A 26,443-nucleotide genomic window follows, 5' to 3' on the forward strand; every position below is an offset into this window, starting at 1 on the left:
CACGTTTGTTATTTTATTTTTTTTAAAAAAGGTTCCAATACAAGGCCCCAGAGTAGTGCATGCAAACCAATGACCCTCAAGCTGACTGTCACCGTCAAATGACAATCTGCTACCACTTTATGTGACCTGGTAAAGAGACCAGCTTCTCTGAGTACCATCATCTAATTATGCCAATGTCCACCCTACCACCTGGCTCGGGTACACTTGAGTATCCGAACGGCAGACACATTGAGCTGCAAGTACAGTTAGTAAGTGTCCTTAGTGTATTAGACATGGAAAAATACAAACAAGGTGTAAAAAACAAGGCCAACTTCATTTGATGCCTGAATCCCCAAAGTCTCTTCCATTCATGATCTTGGTCTAAGGAGATCTGCCAACACCGCATCAAGAACTTGCTCACTTTTGGGGCACCTGGCTGGCTCAGTTGGAGGAGCTTGGGGCTCTTGATCTCGGGGTTGTGAGTTCAAGCCCCATGATGGGTGTAGAGATTACTAAAAAGAATTATTTAAAAAAAACTTATCTTTTCATGAGATGGAGTGGTTTGCTTTGAAGGACTTTGAAGGAAAAGTAAAACATTCACATGAGCTAAGAACTTGAAGCTGTGGTTGCCATCCATAGGCCATCTTTACCATGATGATAACTCATCTCTATAAATCCAACTTTGTGCCTGTGTGAATTCTTGGAAATATTAGAGATAGAGAATTCTAATCCCTGTCAGGTTTATGATTATATAGAATATAGCCATGGAAGAATTAAATGGAAGAATATACCCATGGAAGGTTTCAATCACATCAGGAAGGTTTCAGTTTGGTTTAGTATATATTCAGTGTTTTGTTTTGTTTTTAAGTTTAACTTTTTACATGTGTGTTTCTTAATGCTCTTAGTTACAGCTTGCTACCTGGGTTGACTTCAGGAAAAGGGTATGTCCAGTAAACTAGTCTGAATTGAAATCACCAGCTAATTAAGAGACATATTTTCATAAGAAAAACAATTATGATGGAAAGCAGCATGTAGCTTCTAGCACTTTTTGGTGCAGAGAGTGTCCTCCTCAATCAGAGAGCAATGACAGACTGAGCAGCAGGGAGCATGCCAACCATCTGTGAACCCCTCCATAATAACAGCAGGAAGGGCATGAGAAGGAAGAAAGCTGCCTGCACCAGGCAACATTTTAGATGCCTGGTTGCCAACTTCCCAACCCCCACAACAATCAGCAAGGCTGGTAACTGGCTGACATTAACAATCCACTCATATTCCTTTGTTTGCAAACAGAACCCAATGCAAAGGGTCCTGCACACACCCTCCACCCACTTCCTACTGCCACACCCCTACACAGGATCTTTTCATGCAGCCCCAAATCCAACAGATGCTAAAGAAATGTGACTAGTGGCAACACAAGTACAGATCACCTTTACACCACAATGTTTTTCAAACATTCTCAAGACCAACAGGGGTCTTCCCAGAAGGTAACAAAATGAATCTCAACTCTCACACCAAGAACCAGTGAGAGTATGACCCAGAATTAGTTAAGGGATATAAAGTGACTAGTGGTCAGTTATTGTTCATTAATCAACAAGCCTAATTGCAGGAACTCTACCTAGAGCTGAGCACACTTGGGCATCATGATGTCAGACGTCAGGTAAGGATTACATTCCTGTACACCAAAGCACCAGAGCTAAATTAACAATTTCCCTTTTTGCCCTTACTTGATGAAGAATTCAAGTATTGTGGTGCTACCAGAATGATCCTGACTTGCGCCTCTTCAAACATTTCCACTTCTTAATACTAAACATTGGTAGGAAAATACCTCCCTCGTGCCCAGATCAGGACGGTATGACCCAAAAAGGTAGAAGGCTGATCAACTTGCCCTGAAAATTATTTTGTCTTCTGACGAAAGGAAGCTTCCACTGTCCTGGAAATGTTCCATAAAAACTTCTTGATTACAATCCTGAATTACAGACCAGGCCCTCTGAAAAAGCCCAGGCCAGAATAATGTCACCAAAGCTCTGGAGGGAGGTTTCTCCGGGGACAATTCTACCATCAGTCATTCAGTTCCAACAGAGTAACATTTGGATAGAGAGACTTCTCCCAAAAACTACTGCCTCCATCAACTCCCATCTTCTAAACAGCCCGTGGTCGGACCCAGTGACACTCGGGACTAGAAGTCTAACTTCCTGAAAGAGACAAACAAGGACTTAAATTGAATGGGAAACACCCTGGTGAAACATCACCCCCTGCCACCCGCTCTTCAAAAGAGGTGCTGGGTGCTCCTGGGTCTAAACCACTGCCTTCACGCGGCACCTCTCCCCTTCCCTTGCGGGTGGGATGTGTCCAGCAGGGCAGAGGAAGCCCCAGGTGAAAGAAGCCTAATAGGAACAGACCTCCATCGAACCAAAGAGAAGGTTTAAAGGAATCCATCTTGTCTGTCTTGGCTGGACAAGGTGCCCTATTTAAGGCTTCCCTATAATACTGCATAAGGACCAAAGACTAGGCAGAAGCGAATGGACCATGAGGACTGCCCAGCAGAACTTCATTTAGTTATACTCGGTAATGAAAACTGAACATCCCTTCTCAAGGGAAAACCCAATTCAAAAAAACAAATAACAGAAAACCAACCCAGAAATGCAGCAAAGGAATGCTGATTCTTCCTGTTCTGGTTCCCACCTTATTAGTCAGTTGTAGTGGAAAACCCTCCAAGTGCACAGAACGAAACAGCAGATGCTCTGCCCTAACCCTGCCCTGTGCGCACCTTAGCTGTCACTCTTCCCCCTTCCCTCTTGCGCACTGAGCCCACCAGCCTGCCCTGCTCCACAGGCTTCTGCCAGGCCCTGGGCCCACGGTCAGTGGGGTCAGTTGGTGCCCTTCTGTTTGGCCAGGGTGCGCTTCAGCTCCCTCAGGTTCTCCGTCAGCAACTCCACCTCATCCAGGCGGCCACACTGCTTGGCGTCAAAAATGTATGCCTTGATGTTATCAATCTGTTGGAGAAGGAGCTCCTCCTCTATGGCCTCCTCACGCTCTGGCCCACTGTCACTGTCCATCTCAAAGGGGTTGGTACAGGTGGCTTCTTCGAACGGGTTGCCAGGAACAGGAGGGCTTGAGGGCCTCGGGTAGGGATGCTCGTCTTCCTCGTCGAAGGGGTTGGGTGCTGGACTGTCTGGGGTAGTGAAGGGATTCCCGGCTACGGCCTCCTCCTCTTCTTCCTCAAAAGGATTATATTCTTTGAGGATGCAAGCTGAAGGGCCAGAGGCAGGCTCTGAAGCCAGAGGGCTGGCAGAGCCATCTGCTGCAGGGCTGGAGGGGTCTTCGTCCTCAAAGGGGTTCAGAGAGGTTTGCTGTGGCACAGTGCTCTGGGGGAGGGGGTCCTGGCCAAAGGCTGGGGGCCCAGACCACACTCTAACTGGCTCGAGGGCTGAGACGGGCGAAGGAGTCTCTGGAGCTGCACTGCTCTGAACTGCAGAGGAGCCGAGATCCAAAGCATAAGCAAGGTGGGTACGAGGCTCCCTGCCAGGCTCCAGCTGAAAAGGCCTGATTTCTCGGAAGTCCAGGGACCGAGTTCGCGTGTGCAGGGACACGGCCTGGAATTGCTCCCTCTCTCGCTCCCACTCTCGCTCCCGCAGCATCTGCAGCTGTTCGCGCTGCAGGTCCTCCTCCTCAGCCTGCCTCCGGGACAGCTCGATGGCCTTCTCTGTCTGCTGCTGGTCGTACTCGTCCTGCAGCTGCCGCAGGTTCTCTTGCAGCGTGTGCACCTCATCCACCCGCCCAGCGGCCCTGGCCTGCCTGATGAATGAAGTGATGTTGTGGATCTGCTGGAGGAGCGGGTCTGAGTCTTCGCTCTGCCCCTGACCTCCGGACAGTGGGAGCCAGCCCTCGGCCTTCCTCAGGGGGGCAGGCCCTCCTCGAAGGGACACCACCTCCCCATTGGCCGCACGAGACACCAGGTCATTCTGCCGTTCCTTAAGCCTGCGCTGAGATTCCAGGGCAGCCTGGGGAGACACCAAAGCCCAAGACAAGAAACAGAGTCACCAGGCCGACACCAGCCACACCACTGGCCACCCCTAGTGTTCCACCATCCCTGTGCTGATGAGACTCCAACTGCCCACCTCAGGAGCCAGCTGTCCAACTGCTAAGTCAGATCATGCTCTGTGTGCTTTAGGGGAGAAGAGGGACATGGCCTGGCTCTCAAAAATAAATTCATGAGTAACAGTATGTTAAGGGATAAGACTTTTCAATCTTATTCACTGGCTGCATGCTGGTCTTGAACCTGTGAGGTCTAGTATCACTCATCTAGACCAGAGTCTCACACAATATTAAATGCACACATTATTTTAATATTGCATCTTTCAAGGTGTTCTACAAAGAGCTCCTGGATGTCTCCCTCTCTCTCTGACCCTCCCTTGCTCGTGCTGTCTCTGTCTCTCAAAAATAAATAAAAACCATTAAAAAAAATAAAACAAAACAAAGAGCTCCCGGAGGTGGGTCCTCTGAAAGCTGTGCTACAGGGAGAGCCGGCAGCCTCCACGGTATTGTATTCTGGATGGGAGAAAATCAGCAGAATCTCTCCAAGAAACAGAGGACTGACCTGGGGAGAAAATCGACTATTCTGGTGTCTACAGAGGAGAGTCCGGGAAAGAACAGAAGAGAGATGCAAACCAGAGAGAGCACGAGAAGTTCTGGTTTACCACGACCTCACCGAGGAGCCCTTGGGAGCCTGGGGCAGCCTCTATGCCCAAGAGGCCGGCAGCTGCCCTGCTTTTCACTTGCCTGTCTCTCCAGGATCCTCTTCCTCTCCATTTCCTGCTTCCTTTTCTTTTTCAGTTCCTCAAACTGTTCTCTGGTTGGCAGTGACATCAAACCAAGTAACTTTTCCTGTAGGGAGCCACAGACAATTTTATGTTTCAATCCTTTTAAGAAGAACATGAGCCTAATGAAGTCTATTTGTAAGCCTCCATCGGAGCCCCACGCACCCCCGCTCCTCCTTCCCTGCTCTACGTTTCTCAACAGCACTTTTCTCCATCTTCTAAGCTATATATTTTAGATACTTCTGGCCTATCCCCATCCAGAAAGTAAATTTTATGAGAACAGGAGTATCTTTTTGCTGATGGCAGGACACCCCGCACCTAGAACACTGCCTGGTACACAGTAGGCACTCACCACATGACTACTGAATACAACACTAATCAAAAAGACAAGGGGCCAGGGCGCCTAGGTAGCTCAGTCAGTGAAATGTCCAACTTCAGCTCAGGTGAGGATCTCATAGTTTATGAGTTTGAGCCTCGCGTCTGACAGCCCAGAGCCTGGACCCTGCTTTGGATTCTGTGTCTCCCTCTCTCTGCCCCACCCCCCTGCTCACACTCTGTCTTTCTCTTTCAAAAATAAATAAACATTAAAAAAAAAAAAAGGACAAAGGGTCTACTCCTCTGCAATATGGTGCTGGAAAACTAAGCCAACAGGGCTGCACCAGATTCCTCTGTCACGCAGCCCCAAAGGGGGTTTGTGGTGGCCTTCCCGAGAGGCGGGCCGAGGCAGGAACAACTCTGCTCTAACCCCCAGGGTAGGCAGCCTGTCTGTGAACAATCAGCTGTCTCCTCCCAAGCAACAGCCCAGGAAGAGTCCCTTAGGAGCTCATTGCGAGGGAGAAATGGCATGTATAAGTATGTCCATCAGGCACTATTCAAACCAGCAAAACAGGGCAATCGGATGCCCCGTGAAAGACTAATTAAAGGATGGTGCCTACACACTTGTAATCTGTAGCCATTCAGATGACAGCTGTTTAAACAGAGACTATGTAAAAACTACTTATGATACAAAATTCAGTGTTTAAAAGACAAATCTGCAAATATGTACTAACCAATACTAGTTTCTATAACAAATACAAATGGAAAAAAAGGAAAATATGTCAGAATGATGTGGGATGGCACTGGGGACACAAAATTAAGAAGTTCCTACCTGTCTTTGTAGTCCAGATTTTTTTCCCAGTGTGGCACGACTGTATTTATGAAGAACAGTAAGCATACAAATAGAAAATAAGCCACTGGCACAGTCTGCCTTCTGAGGGGTAGATAAGCAGTGGAGGCAAGTGAGATGTTTCTGCCACCACGGGGTGGCTTTACCTGCACGAAAAGCGTCGCGGAGTATCTGATCATCCTCTGTAGCCGCAAAGTGTTTGGATGTGGCGGAGGGTCCTGGTTCAGGCCTAAGGTTAAAATCTTCTTACTGAATTGGAACAAACACATCAATGTAACAGGCACTGCTGGCCCCAGGACCAAGGGAGCAATCCTGAGAGGCCAGGCTTTCGTGCCAGGACCCTCCGTGGAGGAAGCAGGTTAAAAAAGTCCACCAAGTCTCCTTCAGGGCAAAGCCTTTTCCTTATGGTGTGGTTGTACCCAAGACCCTGACATAGCACGGTGTCAGCGTGGGGTTAACGACCAGCACGCCCCCATCGAGGGACTGGCCACACATGTAGGGCCGGCTTCGTGAGGGAGCAGCCTGGGCCTGGTTTAATATTCTGCTGTCATGGTCCTAAACTTCTTAATAATGCCGACCGGGGACCTACATTGTCATTTTGCACTAGGTCCCACAAACTCCCTAGCCAGTCCTGCACAGACGGAAGGACAAGGCAGCCGCACCGCTGTTCTCCCTCCGTATCACTGTACTTTCTACACCTCGAAGGGCTGATTTAACCCCAACAGTCAGTCCATGGTTAAAAAGCAGCTGCTGACCCGCAGAAAGAATCTGGCTTTCAATCCTGGCGCCACCACTTTGCCAGTTGTGGTGCATTTTCTCACCTACAAAATGAGAGTATAACTCCTTTTAGCACCAGGTAACTTTGGTCAAATAAATGAGATGTGGATACAACCAACAGTTGGCACAAAGATGGTGTCAGGATTCAGTTCCTGTTTCTTTAACAATACTGAACATTAGAAGCCTTAACCAAGTTGCTGGGATGTGTTGAGAGCCACGGCTGGCCCCTACCCCCGGCCCGCTCCCCACGCATACTCCCCGGGACTCCGGATAAGCTCAGGCCTGCCAGCCACCTGCCCCCCTCATTGAAACTGCATCTCCTCCACTCAAGGCAGCAAGTCGGACATCACCTAACAGACCTTACCTTAAAGCATCTATGAGCTCGTACACTTTCTGCACTTCTATTCGAAGGTCACCAGCATGTTCCAGACTGTAGGTGGTCTCCCCAGCACTAAGGAGAAATCATAGAAATGTTCGATCCAAGTGTCATCCCGCTGACTGGAGAGCATTGTGTAAAAGGGCTCTAACGGTTTAGGGCCTCACAAAGGTAGACACGGCTAATTCTCTCCAAGTGGTATTATTTCAGACTCCTGTATAATGCAGAGCTCCTCCCCTCTTCTAAATCTAAGTGCTAATCACCCAGAAGCTGCTGTTTATTCTTTCAGTTTGCAGATACCACAGGAACAGATTTGTGCCCAGGCCGCCAAGGCCAGCTCTTTCGCACGTCGACAAATAAATGCAAATGAATCTCCTTCAGGCTACTTTCCCTAAACAATTTCTTTCTACCTAGTAAGACATAAGAGGTGGTTTAGTAAGTAAGTTGTCTACACCACATCAGAGGAGAAAGCAGCTGGCTTTTCTCAGACTACATGGGGAGAACACCTACCTGGTGCTGCACAGCACAGCATGAGATCAATTGCCCCACACCGCCCCTGGGTCTCATGAACAATTGCTCCCTACAGGAGAAAAGCACTTTGACTCCAAATTAAGGGAGGAGTACCCAGGGTGGGGCAGGGGACTTCTCAGAAGGCCAGAGGTGGCTTAAATTCCACAACTCCAAGGAACAACAGCAATTATTTTGTGATCTTAGAACTGTTCCTTTACAAGTCTGTCACCCCCATCAGCCCTGAAACCCAAGTGCAATGATGATGGAATTTCATTTTTATAGCCTCAGGAACTAGCACATGGCCAGGCTTCCAATGTTCAGTGAAAAGAGAAACACTTCAGAAGATCCCGCAGCTATTAATGCAGCCTCAGCAATGGCACTCAACCCCCTTTCCGAGGCAGCAGCAATTTAGGTGAAATAAGCAGAAAGGATGGCGACACTGACCTCCTTCCAATAAGGTGGTTTCATCATCTCAAACTGCATAGCTTGCAAAAAGAACATCAGACCAGAAGAGAGAATGCATGCACTTCGTCTTGTATCTCCAAGTCATGTGGAGGAGAACAAGGTTGGTCCAAATCGGAAAGCACTCCCATGGTCTCAGTCACACCAACCAACTTTTTCCCACAGAGCGCCTATCACATCTGGAGTTTTCTTGTTCATGACTTGCTCACTTGGTTATGACCTGTGCTCTCATGATAATGAAGCTCTATGACAGTGGACACAGTCTCCACTGTTTGGTGCTACAGTCTCAGCACCTACAATAGTACTTGCCACATAGCTAGTGTTCAATAAATATCCATTGAATGAATGAGGGAGTAAAATTCGCTTAAAGCCCTTTAGAACCAGTCTTTGGAGAAGAAGTAGGAATTAGACATCTGGAAATGTTTTGAGCAATGGTAGTTCCCCATCTGGATGGGGAGGCCCCTTAATCCACAACTGTGTCTGAGGCCCAAAGCAAGAAAAACATCAGACTCAGGGAAAGGAGCCCCGGGGGTAATAACGTCCTGAGGGAAAGTGGAGTGCCAGCTCCGAGTGCCAGGAACACAGCTCTCCTTGCTGGCATCCAAGAGGATGATCCTGTCATGATTTCAAACCAATGGACACAGATGGGAGGAAGGGTGTTCACTCCATAAGTTCCAGGGAGGAAGAGAGCGTGAGACAGGTGCTCCAAGCCAACGAGTCTCCAACCTACTCACAGGGAGCGTATATGCTCCACTGATTGAAATTGCTCAGTGAATTGCAGGTAGAAAAGAAAATGTGTCCTTTCCTGCCATTCTTCGTTCTTGGAGAGAAAAGAAGATGAATGGGGTACGGAAGGTGCAAACAGAAGAGAAGGTGCAGTGGTGGCAGGGAGGGCTGGAGAACCGGGTGCTCCTCCCCTTACACTGCCTGCGGCCACGGCCACACACACCCAGGTGCCAGGACTGGGGAAATGGGGGTTCTGTCCCCTCCCACCTGTCTCTCCTTTCCCTGGGGGAGGGAGCAGGGACTGGAAGAAGAGTCCCAAAGCAACAGCAAAGGCAGCAGAGGAGGCATGCAAGGGAAGGGGTGTTTCTGTCACAAACGAACTGAGTTTAGCCATTCGTATTCTGTAAGTCAGACATTTATAGACTTGTAAGTCAAGCAACTCCTGAGGGACCCTGTAAATGAAAAAGTTCATTTTCTTTTCATGTGAGACCCACATGATAGACTTAGAATATGATCACTAACATCATGAAGGAAAAGCCAAGCTCTGCTTGTGGGGACACTAGAACATACTGCCACAGTAAATAGATAAATAAAAACAAAGGCAGATAATCCTCACATCAAAAGCACCAGATACCAGAGTCTTTCCTGCAGGTTGGGGAAAGACTGTGGGGATCTGATTCTAATGGTAGTGCTTCAAACTCTAGCATCTAGCATCAGAAGAGGCAATGCTCCTAAGAAATATCAGCGTCTTTTTTCTGTAAAGGGCCAGATAATAAACATTTTTAGTTTTGCCAGATAGTCTGTCACAACTATTCAACGCTGCTGCTGTAGTTTGTAGTTACAATCCAATAAATGGGCGTGCCTATGCGGCAATAAAATGTTATTTACAAAAACAAGTGGCAATAACAAGTGTTGGTAAGGATATGGAGAAAGTGAAACCCTCATGCACTGCAGACAGAAATGTAAAGTGGCGAAGTCATTTTAAGAAACCAGTCTGGCAGTTCCTCAAAAAATTTAAAACCTAGAGTTACCGTATGACCCAGCAACTCCACCCAGAAGAAATAAAACTGTATGTCTACAGGAAGACTTACACATGAATATTCACTGAAGCATTATTCATCCCAGCAAGAAGCGGAAAAACCCACATGTTCATCAATGGACTAATGCATAAACAAAATGCAATCTGCCCATATGACGCATTCACACAAAAGGGATGGACACTAACACATGCTACCACAGGCGTGAACCTTGAAAACATTACACAACGTGAAAGAAGTCAGACCTCAAAGATCATATGTATTTATGATTTCATTTATAGGAAATGTCCAAACTAGGCAAATCCATAGACAGAAAGCAGACCAGTGACTGCCAGGGAGAGAAGAAATGAGCAGTGACTACAAATGGGTATGGGGTTTCTTGGAATAATGAAAATAGTTTAGAATTAAGACAGTGGTGATGGCTGTACAACTTGGTGAATATACTAAAGAACCACTGAACTGTACACATTAAAAGGACGAACTTTTTGATGTGTGAATTGTATCTTAATTAAAAAAAAAAAAAAAAAAAGAAAGAGATGACAGGCTAGATTTGGCCCATTAGCTAAAATGTGCCAATCCCTGCTCTAAATAAAAGAAACGCTTGCTCTAAGTCCTGACACCTCGATGCCACCCTGAAGTGGCATCTAGCCGGGTAGGTGCATGAGGGAACCCTGTCCTTGCTCACTACCAGAGGCTGCACTTGGCAGTGGGGCTAGGAACCTGCTCAAGCAGAATGACTGGGGCCACTTGAACATGACTACATGGGACTACACAGATATGACAAAGATTCTCCGCAGTTGCTCACAGAAGAAAAGTAACGCCAGAGTTAAGATTTTCAGAGGCAAGCTACTAAGGAGCTGCCCTACAGGGCTAGAAAACAGTCAACACTGAATTAGAAAAACAGCAACGGGGTGCCTGGGTGGCTCAGTCGATTAAGGGTCCAACTTCGGCTCAGGTCACGATCTCACGGTTTGTTGGTTCGAGCCCCACATCAGGCTCTGTGCTGAGAGCTAGCTCAGAGCCTGGAGTCTGCTTCAAATTCTGTGTCTTCCTCTCTCTCTGACCCTCCACTGCTCGCACTGTCTCTGTCTCTCAAAAATAAATAAAAAACATTAAAAAAATGGGGTGCCTGGGTGGCTCAGTCAGTTAAGCCTCCAACTTCGGCTCAGGTCACGATCTCACGTTCGTGGGTTCAGGTCCCATGTTGGGCTCTGTGCTAATAAGCTCAGAGGCTGGAGCTGTGTCTCCCTTTCTGCCCCTCCCCCACTCATGCTCCATCTCTGTATCAAAAATAAATAAAACATTAAAAAAAAAGAAAAACAGGAACAGCTTACTTTAATGATGCTGCCATCCTGATGTATTCAGGAGCTTTTTGGTCAACTTTCTCCATGCAAAGTCGTAATTTCTAAGAATAAAAAAGATGAGGTGAGTGGTGCTCTCAAGGTACAGAAAAGCTATGCTGTTATCAATCAAGATGTATTTAAAATCTATAGTTTTTGTGGCACCTGGCTGGCTCAGTAAGATTAAGAGCATGTGACTCTTAATCTCAGGGTTGTGAGTTCAAGCCTCATATTGGATATGGAGCCTACCTAAAAAAAATTTTTTTTATTAAAAATATATGTACAGCTTTCTAATATGGAAATATGCAGAGAGTGCTTTTTGTTTGTTTTCACTGTTGTTATCAATTTCCTGATTTATAGACCTTCTTCAGAAGCAGTAAATCTTGCAGGAAGGAAAGTGATGGCAGACCTTTTCACCGGATATTTCTGCAAGGCCTTCCAGGATACAAGCCAATGAGTTTACCAAGGCACAGAAAGGAACTGGTTGCTACATTCTTTCTCTGCCAGGTGATGAAAGATAACAGCAAAAGGCACTGCCAGGGCTCACTTGAAGGAATGAAGGAAAAAGCGCATTGGCTATTTACAAAAATGAGTTATCAGGTCATGAACGCCATACATAGGATGGATAATGGCTACACTGGCAGCTGAGCATAGGGCTTCATTAACAGCATTTCTAGTAGAAGTCTAAGTATCTCCTTGATGACTCCAGAAACACAGTCATTATGACCTAAAGAACTGCTAACAGTGACCATCAGACAATGTATAGATGGCTCCCAACTTAGAATGGTTATTAGACTTTATGATTTTTCAACTCTACAATGGTGTGAGGCATTGATAGGCATTCAGTAGAAACTGTGCCTGGCACTTTGGATTTAGATCTTTTCTGCAGCTAGTGACATGCAGTCAGATGCTCTCTTGGGACGCTGGGCAGTGGGGGGCAGCTGGTCGGCAGTGTGGTCACAAAGGTCAATGCCCAGTACCCCTGCAAGCAGTCTGTTTTTCACTTTCAATACGGTATTCAATATATGACATGAACCACTCCACACTTTGTTATCAGGTAGGTTGTGTTAGAGGACTCTGCCCAACCGTAGGGTAATATAAGTGTTCCTAGCACAGTTAAGGTAGGCCAGGCCAAACTATGATGTTTAGTAGGAGAGATATATTAAATGCATTTTGGACTTAGGGTGTTTTCAACTTCAGATGGGTCTATCAGGATGTAGCCCCACTGTAAGTTGAAGAAGACCTATACACTCTTCCTCTGCTCAGGGTTTTGTATGAGCTACTTCTGCCGCCCAGGCTGATCCCCGCTACCTTCCACCCCATCTCACTGCGAAACCTTCACTTGGCAATTTCTCCTCAGCCTGCAGGATCCTCCTGGCCACTGGGAGGCTGAGGCAGTCTCACCCCCAGGCTGACACTAAATTCCATTTTTCATTACACCACATTCCTCTCAAAGTGAGCATCTAACAATGGTGCTGTGGGACTGCTGGTAGTAATGACAGCTGCGGCAACTGAATGGACTTAAAAGGGGAAGCTCTTTCTCGAAATTTGTGGGTTGGAGTTCTGTGTGGGGCTCTGTGCTGACAGCTCAGAACCTGAAGCTGGCTGTGGATTCTGTGTCTCCCTGTCTCTGCCCCTCCCCCCATCAAAAATAAACAAAAATTTTTTTAAAGGGGAAGCTCTATGCTCATGAACAGTCACTCAAACTCATAAAGCCTGAAGCTCCCAAGTGAGTTTCCCAGGACTCCTCTGGTCCACTGTTCACCAACTACCCCAATTCTGCCCTCACCTCCAATTCCTATCCATACCCCATGGCAAACATCCTTCCTCCTCTTGCCCCTCTTGCCCCCAAAGTCTCCAACCTCCTGCTTTCAAGCAGGCAAGGCGGGGAGAGGGAACAAGGTTGTTGCAACACACCCCCAATGACTCTCTGAATCACCGAGGGCCCTAGCTAGGAAAGCACACTGTAGCCCTTTAGCAGAGACTAAAAATGATTCAAAGAACAACTTCCCAAAGCATTCTCCAAAACGTGCAGGCGTGTACATAATTAACAGCCAAATCTGCATCTTGCATCAGACCCAGGACCACACACAGTGAGTCACCTCATAGAGCTTTACAATGTCGGGGGTGTGCTCCTTCTCATCAATCTGCTGCTCTCGCTTGAGCAGCGTGTCCTTGCAGTGTGTACAGCAGCGGATCCGGTCGTCATCCTTTTCATCCAGGACAGAGCTCACGCTGCTCACGCTGCTGATACTGCCCCGGCGGGAGCCATGGACGCTGTTGGGTGACTGGCTGGGGCTCGTGTGGGTGCTCAGGGAATCCTTGCTGGCACTGGTGAGCTTATCTGTAAAGCACAACACAGGTCAGACAGCCGTGAGCCCAGAGCCTCCAGTCCTCCCACTGCTCACAACTGGGGAGGCCACAGGTGCTGAGACAGGCTCTGTCTACTGGCAAGAAGCACCACACCCTTGCCTTCCTGGGGTCAGGCTCTGCAGTGGGAGGGACTCTCGCTGCCAGCCAGGAAAGAGCCACACAGCTTAGGAAGGTCCCTTTGAGGCTCTGAGGCCCATTCCTAACCTGAACCTAACTGCCTTCCTCCATCTGCTCTGCCTCCGATCCAATCCATAATCTCCCCAGACTGTCCTGACAGACCTTACCACTCCCAAACATCTGACTCCTATCCCTTCCAAAGCTCAGCTAAAATGGCAACATCCTTCAGGAAGCCCTACTGTATTCCTTGAGGCAAAAAACAATCTGCCTTTCCTATTATTAGAGCACTTTCCACTCTTCTCCCAGTATGACCGTGCTATGTATGCCCAGGGCTGCTCTACGAATCTGTGACTTTAGGAGGGTAGGAACTGTGTTATTCATACTTGTACCCCGATTTGTACAACAGGACTACTCCATAGCAGCTGCCCAGTAAATGTTGATTAAATAGCTCAATTTTCAAGTCTCATGTGAGACACAAAGTCTCAGGGAGAAAGGGAAGGTATCAAGGTAATGTGTGCCTGCTGGCTGAGAGAACTGGACAGAGGAAACATCTGCTTCTGCCCCGTGTTGCCCAGATGCTCTGTAGCCAACAGCACACGCAGAGTAAGCAGAACTCTCCAGGGTTGCAAAACCACCCTAAATGTCCCAGAACTGGCCCAAAGCCCAGGAGATCATCTTTAGCAACTTTTAACTAGCTGAGACTCAGAGTTCTGATCCTGTGGTTCCACTCAACCTTGTAGCCACCATCCCCGTAACTCTCAGATGTATCCAATACACGCCCCCAACCATTCTTGCTCATCTACTAACCTTCCCCAAAGCCTTTCCACAGCTTTGCTCCTGCTCTTCACTCTACCCAGGATCCCTCCAGCAGGATCTCTTTCCAATCCTGATGATAAGCCTCTTCTCGAACACCACCTCCCGAACCTGAGCATCCATGCTCTTGACCCTCCCAGCACTCAGTGTCTCTCATATTATGACGTTATAGTCTGTTCTACGACAATGAACTGTTCGTGACTTTAATTTCAAAGGGAAGGACAGCCTGGTGCTCATTTTTCAGATCTTATCTTGCAATCTCCACTTCTAAGCAGAGCTGACATCAATTGGGTCAAGTCTCTTGAGTGTCTAACACAATGTCTCTCATAGTACTTATCTCTTAGTAAAGCAATTGTTTGTTTTTAAGTCTGTATCCTCTGCTAGATGCTAGACCCTTTGGGAGAACAGATGATGCCTTATAGACCAGAGGTGGGCAAGCATGACCTGCAAACCAAGTCCAGCCTGCTTTTGTGTGGCCCTTGAGCTAAGGTTGTTTAAAAGGTTGTTTAAAAAAACAAAAAGAAATGTCACAGAGACCATATACAGCCCACAAAGCTTAAAACATTTACTATCTAATTTTTTACAGAAAAAGTTTGCCAGCCCTTATTCTCCACCATGGTATCCCTGGGCCCTAGCACAGTGAACAGCCTGTAGCAGGCTTCATGGAATCAGTAAGTGAATGGATGAAGATCCCACGGGTCATTGACTTAGACAAAAACATTCAAAAAAAAGCACCCAGTGGTGATCAGCAAACAAGCCAGTCACAAGAGAAGATCAGGGGCCAGGGCACCCCCTCCACATTACTTACTTGCAAAAGGGAGGCTGATGAGCTCCATACACTTCTTGCACATAATAGACCCGCAGAGCCGGCAGTGGTGGCGGCGGTTACGGATGCTGAACTTATTCCCACAGTCTGGACAGAAAGGAACATCCTGGTCGTTGACCCAAGGCACCACCGACTTTTCTATTGCTTTGAAAAGAACAAAGCAAAAATCAAACAGAAAAGCAGGCCATTAAAAAAAAAAAAAAAAAAGAGGTTTGATCAGGGAGAAAGAGAAACAGAATGAATATGAGCAAAATTCTGGAGTTACCTCGTATCTTAGCAGACTCCGTATTCGTTCTGTCAAATGCAGTGAGCTGACAAAGAGAAAACAGTGCAAATGGAGTTAACCCTATAAAGTCACAAAAGCAATTTTTCAAGAGACAGAGAATTAGCTTTGCATCTAGAAGGCAGTTCCCTTCCCATGACCTGGGTCCAAACTCTTTATTGTCAGTTCCCCATTTAAGCAGGAGTAGGGGAAGATGTGCTGGGTGTGGCACTGGGAGCAATGGCGAACTCCTGTTCTCCATGGTCCTCCTGGACAGTGAAACTGGCCACGTATTTCTGGCCTACAGAGGACACATCAAGAACCGGACCTGCAGCTGCTACCATGCCCACAACACAATCCAGGTTATACATAACATGCATTTCTAGGGTCATATAGGACAGAATGAGTGTGGTATTAGGGTGTCTGGGTGGCTCAGTTGGTTAAGCGTCTGACTCTTGATCTTGGCTCGGGTCATGATCTCACAGTTCCTAAGTTAGAGCCCCACATCAGAGCTCCACGCTGACAGTGTGGGGCCTGCTTGGGATTCTCTCTCTGCCCCTCCCCTGCTCACGCATTCTCTCTCTCAAAATAAACAAACAAACATTAAAAAAAAAAAAAGGACTGCAGTACTGAAGATGCACTCTGGTACTACAGGACAAGAAGGCTCAGTCAAAGAGTTCCCACACTAACACTGGCCCTGGCTGAGTAGTCCTCAGAGACCTTGTCACCAGCTTCTCTGTGTGCTATCAAGTATCACACGCTATGCCCCACGGTGTGTTTGTACGTGGAACACCCAAAACAGGAAATAATTTGAAGGCAGAAACATTCTTCCAGCAGCCAAGTGGGCTTTGGAGAAAGGAAAAGGAGAGCTGGCTAGGTAGCAAGTCCGTCAACCTGGGCCCTGTCCTTTGGTAAAACCAGACCGAGCTAGAACCGTCCACCAGCTCCTCTGCGCCTCTCTAGGCGGGGCGTTTCTCTGCCAGCATTAGGTATATACAACATACATAGTACACACTGTAGAAACAGAATTCTTTTCTCTCAGAAAGTTTACAATTGCAGGAAAAAAAGGTTTAAAACAACAAAATTTACCTTCTCTAACCTGATTATTAATTTATTGACTTCAACAACATAGTGGTCAATTCTGGCAGCTCGGTGTTTTTTGAAGTCAGAAAGATGGCTTCTCACAGCACCTAGAAGGAGAGGAGATGGGGAGATAAATGACCTGTCATTTCTGTGAAAGAGCCCCTCTTGCAGCTTATCCTCAATGACTTTTACATGCAAGTAAAATTCTAGTTTAGTCTTACTAAAAATTCAAACACAAGCAAATGGAAACAAATTTGCTAAAATGTTAATTAACCATGGTTACCTTGGAGGCCACAGAGTACGATCCCAGAGACCTCAGAGGACAGCGGATAAGACCCTGGACTTGAGGCAGCCTGTGCTCAAGTTTCAATTCTGTCACACACTGTGTGACCTTAGACAAGTTCCTTACCATCTCTGTACCTTGGGAGCACTCATCTATAAAATGGGGGTAACAAGAGTGCTCACTCTGCAGAGTTACTGGAAGATTAGAAAGTTAAAACTTATAAAGCCTTTAGAACACTGTCTGGCACATGAATTTTTCTTCAGTCAAAAGGACAGTAACATTATGGGCAACTTTTAAACATCTCTCATACTTTTGTGTACTTTCCAAAATTGGTACACTATGGTTTTTCATCAGAATAAAAACAGTGCTTCTCAAAATAGTTCCCAAAGCGTAACTGCCAATGGGTGTCACTGGAGGAGCCCGCCAACCTGACAGCTTGCTTAGTCCAGCAGCACAGACCCAGGATGGGCCTCCTCACACAAAGGGAACCCAGCAGCTTGTGGTCTCAGCATATCTGAACAGTCGTTCCCTCTTCCAAAACACCCACCCTTCCCCTGGCACCTGCCCCCACCCCAGCACAGAGTCCACTTCCTCTCCCCAACCATGGCCAGTCCATTTACACACAGTGCCCTGCCTGGAGCTGCTCACACGCTACCCTCTGCATCATCTTCGTCCTCTTCTCCCCTACCATATTTGCTAACGTCTAATTAAATTTTAGTTTCAAATTCTTAGGGGTGACCATATAAATATTAACCTCTAAAATCTGCCACTCTCTCGACCTTCCACAATTTTGACTTCTTCGATTGCTGAAAACAGGCAAATTAATCAGAAAATTGCTCTGATAATTTAACACTGGTAATAATGAAACAGGCTATTGAAAAGCTAGTAAGAATTCACAAATTCTCCTTCATGTTTTGAACTGATTTTCATATGTAACTCATAATTATGTGTAAAATTGTTTTTTAAAATTGAAGCATAATTTATATTAGTTTCAGGTGTACAACACATTGATGTGAAATGTTTTAAATTAATAGTTTATTACCCAGTCGGTTTCCATATAACTTCCCCACAAATGCCCCTCTCCATGACCATCATCCCCCTTCCGCTTCCCCACTCCCTCTTCAGCCCTCAGTTAGTTTTCAGTATTCAAGAGTCTCTCATGATTTGCCTCACTCCCTCTCCCTAATTCTTCCCCCACCGTTCCCCTTCCCATGGTCCCCGATTAGGTTTCTCCTGTTAGACCATGAGTGAAAACATAGGGTATCTGTCCTCCTCCTGACTTATTTCACTTAGCATGACACCCTCTAGGTCCATCCATGTTGCTACAAATGGCCAAATTTCATTCTTTCTCATTGCCATGTAGTACTCTATTGTATATATATGTATATATATATATATATATATATATATATACCACATCTTCTTTATCCATTCATCAGTTGGTGGACATTTAGGCTCTTCCCTTGATTTGGCTATTTTGAAAGTGCCACTATAAACATTGGGGTACATGTGCCCCTATGTGATGTGAAATTTTAAATTCAGTTTTATTTTTTACCTAAATATAATTAACAGTGTTACATTACATACTATTATTTTTAAAGCCATTTTCTCCTACCATAATGAAAATGTTTCCACTCTCCAATATGGTAGCCACTAGCCACAGGTGCAGACTGAACACTTGAAATGTGGCTAATGTATGATTGAGGAAATAACTTTTTTTAAAGTTTATTGATTTTTTATTATAGTTTGCCAAGTTGGTTTCCATACAGCCCCCAGTGCTCATCCCAACAAGTGCCCTCCTCCGTGCCCATCACCCATTTCCCCCTCTCCCCCACCCCCATCAACCTTCAGTTTGTTCTCAATATTTAAGAGTCTCTGATGGTTTGCCTCCCTCCCCCTCCTTAACTATTTTTTCCCCTTCCCATCCCCTATGGTCCTCTATTAAGTTTCTCCTGTTTCATGTGAGAAAACATAAGGTATTTGCCTTTCTCTGCCTGACTTATTTCACTTAGCATTAACACCCTCAAGTTCCAGCCATGTTGCTACAAAGTGTATTTATTTGAGAGAAAGAAAGAGAAGCAACGATTGAGGGGGAAAAAAGGCACAGAGAGGGAGAGAGAAAAATCCCAAGCAGGCTCTGCACTGTCATCACAGAGCCCAACTCAGAGCTCAATCCCACAAACCGTGAGATCATGACCTGAACTGAAATCAAGAGTTGAAGACTTAACCAATTGAGTCACCTAAGCGTACCTAAGGAAATAAGTTTTAAATTTTATTTAATTTTAATTTGCTTAAATTTAAATAGCCACATGTAGTTAGTGTCTATCCTATTGGACAGTGCAGTTCTAAGATTTTTCTCATCCAAAAAGACACATTCCATAGCAGCCCTATAAGAATACAATAGATGACCCAGGATAAATATTGATTCCCTTCGTACAGCCTATTTCCTCACCTGTAAATGGGAATGAGCATCACTACCCATTCCACCTCACAAAGCTTTTGCAATAAGTGCAGAAGATAATGAATATGAAGGTATAATAAAGACTTATGAGTACATCATTATTTATCCATTGCATGGACAGAAAATATTAAATTTTGTTACCATGTAACAGTTTAAGAACATGCAAGATTAACTAGTTCAACTTCATGTGGCAGTTTTGGTAACAGCTCTGTTAAGATATTATTCATGGACATACAAGTCACCATTTGAAGCACACAAAATTCCATGGTTTTTAGTATATTCAGAATTGCACAACCATCACCAAAATAAATTGTAGAGCATTTTTTATCACCCCAAAAAGATGATATTTTGAAAGTCAGTGGATGGTATGGTAATTATGTGTTTCAAAAATTAAGTTGCACAAATCATGAGGGCCTCTTGCAAGGCAGGAAATGTACTACGAGAGAGGAGACAGCCAAGTCAGTGGAGTCTCTGCCAGGGCTGATGTCAAACACCTGGATTCTTACCTCATTTCTGCAGCTGCTTAGCTGTTTGGCTCTGGGAAGGACCCCATCAAGTGCAGTGAGGATTAAATGAGCCCACGTGTGAAGCATGTAGTGCAGTACCTAACACAAAGCAGACACTCGGCTCATTCTAGTCCATTTTCGCCCCCCACTGGGACAGAAGGATCATGAGAAGCTTAGACTATTCTGGTTTACTGATGCCTCCTCAGCCAACTCTTAAAACATCACCTAGGACATCAAGATGCTCAAACATCTGCTGAATGAAAGAACAGAGCTTCTTACCAAGTTCCTGGGGTTCCCACATGTAAGGGTCAACCCCTCCATAACTGAAAGACTCATAGCCTTGTGTCCCCGATTCTGCTCGGTCATCTCCTTCTCGTTTCAACAGCCTGTTCTTAGCTTTCTTAGCCTTCTGGACAAGACCTGGAAAAATCAAACACCATAAATGAATCCACAAAGAACATCTAGTACAAAATCAAGGGAAATCCCAAACACGAGAAGCGATGAAATGACTCTATTTGAAAATTTTGGATCCCAAATAAATTGCAATAATAAACCCCCAGAGCAATCCATTCACTAATTGGTATTAGCAGTAAATTGGTTTACGTAGCCAACATATAGCTAAATTACTACTTGTTTAAGAGCCCAATTAAAAGTATTAAAATAAAATTCAATGAGGGGGCTCAAGGCAATGGAAATTTGTTTTTCTAGATCTTAATTGGGGAGGTGGTGACATGGGTATATACATTTTTCAAATCTTACTGTATTGTACACTTAAAAACTTCTTTGTAAACTATATTTCAATTAAAGTTTTTCAAATTAAATTCTACAGTATTTATTTAGTCTATGGACTCATGAGTAAGTACTTCTTGTTTACTTCCAGGATGGAAGTGAACCAATATCCCAGGGCTGATGTTCCCCATAGTGCTTAGCTGTACATAGAGTTCTTCTTCCCGCCCCACTCACTGAATGCAAGTGTGAGCATATTGACAAAAAGCTTCAAGAAACAGATAGAACACCTACAACAATAACACAAAGGGAACCAGATTCAGTAAGAGAAAATGTATGTTTCCTGGATTGATTCCTTCTTGCAGGTACCAGGCACACAAAGTGCTTTCAAATACATTAGGCCAATTCTCACATTATGAGGCAGGTGGTATCCCTACTCATAAATGAGGATGTGGCATCAAAGAGGGGGGAGACGTGCTGTGCCCAAGACCACAGAGCTTCTAAGGTGGCAGTGCTGGAAGTGGAAACCCCATGTGTTTGAAATGAGAACCCCAGATCTCCCCAGCCAAAACTACACCCCTGTACCACAGGGGCTCTGCCCTGTGAGCAGAGGTGAAGTGACCTGCTGTTGAAGGGGAACAAAAGTCAACAAAAAGTCAACTGGTGGGGGGAGAAAAGAATTCTTGATTCTAAGTTGCTCTCATTAACGTTCTTAAGTCCTGGTTGACTACCCCTCACTGCCACTAGAATCTAGTAAGAAACACCCGGTTTAATACAAAAATGTAATTTCTTTTACATTTAACAGATCAATACTTCATGGAATTCCCATAATTCTAAACTGCTTTGTTAGCTGAATAACATTAAAACTACCAAAGCTTTTCAAAACTCTAGGGAAATGCAGACGTGGAGGGGCTGGCAGGCAGAAGGAGAATGTGTTAAGCTTGCAGATATGTCGTTAGACAGTCAAGCTAATAAGCAAATTCCCTGATTATCAGTCACTGAGATGGCTTTCTCCACCTGGAAAAATAAGGGCCACCAGATGATGTTCTTAACAATACAGGAGAGAAAAGAGTAAACAAGGGGTTAGCAGATAGGAAATTGGCGTTAGCAAACACAAATTCACTTTTGCAAACAAGAATAAGATGTGTCTAATTAAACACACAGTCCAAGCCATTTAACCACTTTAGGAGGATAGAAGAATGCTCTGGCCACCTTCCTGGGTGTGGCCCTTCAAGAGGGGGCCAATTAAGAACAATTCCATGTCTTTAAAAACACAAAGCAGGGGGGGAAAACTATTAAAAAAAAAAACCACATACACAAAAAAAGAAGCCACAGTTAATTTTCAACTACCTTTTTTTTTTAATGTTTTTGTTTTTTTTTTTTTTTTGATACAGAGAGAGATAGAGCATGAGAGGGGGAGGGTCAGAGAGAGAAGGAGACACAGAACCAGAAACAGGCTCCAGGCTCTGAGCTAGCTGTCAGCACAGAGCCTGACGCAGGGCTCGAACCCACAAACGTGAGATCTGACCTGAGCCAAAGCCGGATGCTTAACCAACTGAGCCACCCAGGCGTCCCTCAACTACCTTTTCTTATACTTACTGCACATGTGCTAAACTGAAGCTGAACCAGTGCTGGGGGCCCAAACTCACTGACCACTTAATGACATGTTTATATTTTCTTTTCTTTTTTAATATTTTTTTTCTTAAACCACCTCCAAAACCTGGTATCAAACTTTGCTCTTCTGGCTTTAACATTTCACTGGACAAAACCAGCAATGTCATAAAATTTCTAAGAACCAAAAGATCAAATGCTTTTCAAAGGACTTCTCAAAAATCTTTGATGTCAATCTTTAAAACTTTACTTTCCTGATTCAGAAACACAGAAAACGCCCACAGAGCAAGACATCCTTCCTGACTAAAGAAATGATCATTAGTACTAAAGGAATGCTTAATTCAATTTCTCAGCTCTTCTGAGTTAGAGATAGGGGGAGAACAAGGAAAAACACAAGAGAATTCTTTCAGGTTCCTTTCACAGCGAATAAAATCTCGACTGTTATTCTTTAAGTGGATTCCCACACCTATTATTCCCTAAGTAACATTAAACGTTTTTCCTCTAATAGACGGGTTACCACAGGAAGCTGAAGGCACTGTCTAACCTCTGTACCCACCACCATCAAAACCTTAGTGACATCATGGGACATGTCTCAGTTCAGCTAACACTCAGACTGGATGCTCATTAAAAATCACAGAAGTGCTCCAGCTGACCAAGGAAGCTCAGATAAGCAGTCTGGTTTGCATTCTAGCTGCAGGGCAAGCTGGGACTGGAACTCAGGGTCTCGTATCATCAGTGATGCCAAGTGGAAAGAGTAGCGCTAGACTGCTGGTAACAAGCAGGTAACAAGACCTGGGGTCAAAGTATGCCTCAGCAAATTCCTATGTGACCTTGGGAAAGTTGCTCAACATCTCGGAGCCTCACTTTTTCTCTGTAGAATGAAACCAACCACCTTCTTGCAGAATTTCTGGAAGAATCAAATGAAATAACAATGTTTATGAAGGAACTCTGAAAACGACAAAATACAAAACTTGTTTTGTTTTTTGCTGCCTAACAGTTATGGCTCTGCTCCAGCCTCTACAGACAGATACCTCATTTATCACACAGCCCTCAGGATTCTGAAAATGTTTGACTTTGTCATGTGGTTAGACAGAGGTAATAAATGATAATACTTTCAACAATTTTTTCTGGTCGAAAAGTGAAGACATGGAGTAGGACTATTTCATTACAGGGTGTATGTAACTCCCATGCGTGGAGGCCAAAGTCCACCTAGAAGTATATGATCACCCACTTCTCTCCCACCCAACACAGAATTGTGAAAACACATCCAGACCTTCTGAATCTCACTGCCTTCAGAAATGCTGCCAGCTGGGAGAAGCAGATTAGCTTCTAGGAAAGTGAGTTCCAGAGTCGTCGCATCATATTTAGGAGTTAGACTCTGAATTCCAGAAATGAACACAATGTATATAGTTAAAACTGCTTTGAAAAAATTCTTTCTGCAACTCTGTACAACCTGAGGCCTGAGAAACTCAAAAACCAAGTTTAACTTTTTGGGTTGTGCCTCCTTGCTTTTCAACTCTGACCTTCCTTTTCCTGGGCTGCAGAGGCCATGGTATAGTTGAAGAAGGAAGGATGGCAGGAAGCCTTGAAACTGTTACAGGGGAATGGATATACAACAGGCCTCCTCTATCAGAGCCAAGGGGAGAAATTCCACTCCATATTCCTCACAGACTGGCAATGAGATATGTCAAGCAGTCTAGCAAGAGACAGCAGAGCACAGTGATTTACCAGTTCAAAGCCAGACTCTGCCTGTGTGACTTCAGGCAAGTTATCTAATTTGTCTGTGACTAATACCCTCAACAGTAAATGGGTCTCACACTCCAATAGTTACCAGGAGGAATAAATGAAGTTAATTCATGGGGAGATTTGAACAATGCCTGGCACATGGTAAGCATCAGATATATGTCCACTACGAACGACTATGCTTAACTTACTATTGTTTATCACATTCTGGTGGCATCATGGAAGCTAATGAAAACCATCCCATGAGTTAAAGCTCCCAGTGACGGAACAGGATGCACAACAAAGTCACGCCTCTTACTTTTAATTTGCCCTTTGACATCACGGTCTTCCCCAGAGTGCTCTTCCTCGTAATGTGACTGAAGCTGACAGAAGGACTGCAGGTCCTTTAGGCACAAGGGGCAAAGGAAGCCCTCCCTGACTTCCCCTGGGTCATCCAGAGAAGCCATAGCAGTGTTCCCCTCAACCCCTGCAAGGCAGGGGCCTCATGCCAAGAGGCAGCTTGATTCTTCCACAAGGGACCAGCGCTCTCCCCGCATTAGCTTAACCCGGCAGCACACAGATGACGGGGACGTGGTATCATGGCTCTGGATGATGAGGTTTCCTCTCTGGAGTAGGAGAAGCTCTGAAACAGGAAAGAAGGGGCAGAAAAGAAGCCAATTCAGGCCAATTAGCAGCAATTGCGAATTTTCTTTGTTCTTTTCACAGCTCAACAAGGTTACTTAGTGTCTGTTCAGTGCAAGTTTCAGAACACAAACTGCTTTCCCTTACACCAAAATACAAAACCTTCAAAGACTGGAGAACACCACCGGACAATGGCAACTCACTGCAGTAGGAAACACAGATTCCTAAAGATAAGAAAATTCAACTTAAAAAACAAACACACTACCAAGGCAGATCTTTAACATTCACTTCAATTGGTCCGACTTCATAATTTGTATGCCACTTCAGCCACTGGGAAATGTCTGAAGTTTACCAACACACAGAAATTTGTTTTTTAAGTTTATTTGTTTTGGAAAGAGAGAGCACCAGCAGGGGAAGGGCAGAGAGGAGCTACAGGATTCCAAGCAGACTCTGGGTCATCAGCACAGAGCCCAACACTGGGCTGAAAGTCATGAACAGTGAGATCATGACCTGTGCAGAGATCAAGAGTCGGGCGCTTAACTGACTATCCCCCCCCCCGGGTACCCCACACACAGAAAATTTTGACTCTTTACCTTGGTCATTGATTCAACCACATATACAAAGGTCTTACACTTATGTCAAAAATGCAAATAGAGGGGCACCTGGGTGGCTCAGTCCTTTAAGAGTCTGACTTTGGCTCAGGACATGATCTACCAGTTCAAGTTTGAGCCCAGCTTTGGACTCTGTGCTGACAGCTCAGAGCCGAAGAAGCCTGATTCAGATTCTGTGTCTCCCTCTCTCTGCCCCTCCCCCATTGATGCTCTGTCTCTCCCTCTCTCTCAAAAAATAAATAAACATTAAAAAAATTTTTTTAATAAATAAAAATTTGGGGGCCACGTGAGTGGCTCAGTCAGCTAAGTGGCTGACTTTGGCTCAGATCATGATCTCGTGGTTCATGAGTTCGAACCCTGAGTCAGGCTCTGGGTTGACCACTCAGAGCCTGGAGCTGCTTCAGATTCTGTGTCTCCCTCTCTCTCTATCCCTCCCCCACTTGCGCTCTGTCTCTCAAAAATGAATAAACATTCAAAAAATGTTTAATTAAAAAAAATAAATGACAATTTTTAAAAATGCAAAAAGAGATAGTGTTTGCCTTAAAAAACAAAAGCTAAACTAAAAACCAAACAAAAATCTCAACCTTAGTCTAAGGAGGAGCATTGAAAAGCCAGTGGTAAAAAGAAAAATCTACTTTGTGTTTTATAATTTGTACTTTCTTGACAATGAACTTAATGGATTTTATAAGCCAATAAATAACAACTGAAAAGCAAACCTAATGTTCTCACTGCTTTAAAAATAAAAGGATTTGGTGGTGCTTAAGACATTCAAGGCTTAATAGGTTACATTTTCACTTTTTCTGGGCCATGGCAAAGTCACTTCCAATGTCCCCTCAGAAAAACTCCCAGCCTTGGGCGAATCCAGACAAAACCATTCCACAAAAGCAGAGAAATTTCTCCCCAAGAAGCTGAGGTCACAAACCGCAGTAGAGAGTAAGAGGAAATATAGAACTCTCAGCTTTGCATGGGCCTCCGAGGAGGGCATGCCTGGTCCTCAAAGTCGAAACGTAGCTGCGACCCAGAAAATAAACAAATGAAACACTGGGTCCCTAGTTTTTTCAAGAAACCCCTTGACTATATTCACCCAGAACTCACTGCCTTTTCCAGATTGTCACTGAAACAGCAGTTTCCTCCGCAGCAAGTGGTTCATCCGATGCCCGGACTCTGAAAGCCCCCTTCCTTCCCATGCACTCACCCTAACAACCACAAGTGTCTCCC

The 26,443-nt window shown here is 45.1% G+C and overlaps 1 protein-coding gene across 6 annotated transcripts in view; it reads right to left on the bottom strand.

Annotated features, from left to right (window-relative positions):
- Positions 1-26,443, bottom strand: part of RBSN (rabenosyn, RAB effector) — a 27,571-nt gene continuing 1,128 nt past the window's right edge. For 3 of the 6 annotated variants that reach the window (XM_029916556.1, XM_029916555.1, XM_029916558.1), the window contains exons 2-12: positions 24,292-24,615; positions 20,193-20,333; positions 16,670-16,770; positions 15,584-15,629; positions 15,301-15,462; positions 13,292-13,533; positions 11,184-11,254; positions 7,103-7,189; positions 6,108-6,210; positions 4,759-4,863; positions 1-3,980 (exon numbers count right to left, since the gene is read on the bottom strand). In XM_029916556.1, coding sequence (XP_029772416.1) covers positions 2,847-3,980; positions 4,759-4,863; positions 6,108-6,210; positions 7,103-7,189; positions 11,184-11,254; positions 13,292-13,533; positions 15,301-15,462; positions 15,584-15,629; positions 16,670-16,770; positions 20,193-20,333; positions 24,292-24,439 — 2,340 coding nt within the window. In that variant the 5' untranslated portion in view covers positions 24,440-24,615 and the 3' untranslated portion in view covers positions 1-2,846. Of the gene's footprint in view, positions 3,981-4,758; positions 4,864-6,107; positions 6,211-7,102; positions 7,190-11,183; positions 11,255-13,291; positions 13,534-15,300; positions 15,463-15,583; positions 15,630-16,669; positions 16,771-20,192; positions 20,334-23,042; positions 23,158-24,291; positions 24,616-26,320; positions 26,419-26,443 lie in introns of those variants that run through there. The other 3 variants (XM_029916557.1, XM_029916559.1, XM_029916560.1) reach the window with 3 other exon arrangements.

The sequence above is a fragment of the Suricata suricatta genome, chromosome 12, assembly GCF_006229205.1.
Source record: "Suricata suricatta isolate VVHF042 chromosome 12, meerkat_22Aug2017_6uvM2_HiC, whole genome shotgun sequence".
NCBI lineage: Eukaryota > Metazoa > Chordata > Mammalia > Carnivora > Herpestidae > Suricata > Suricata suricatta.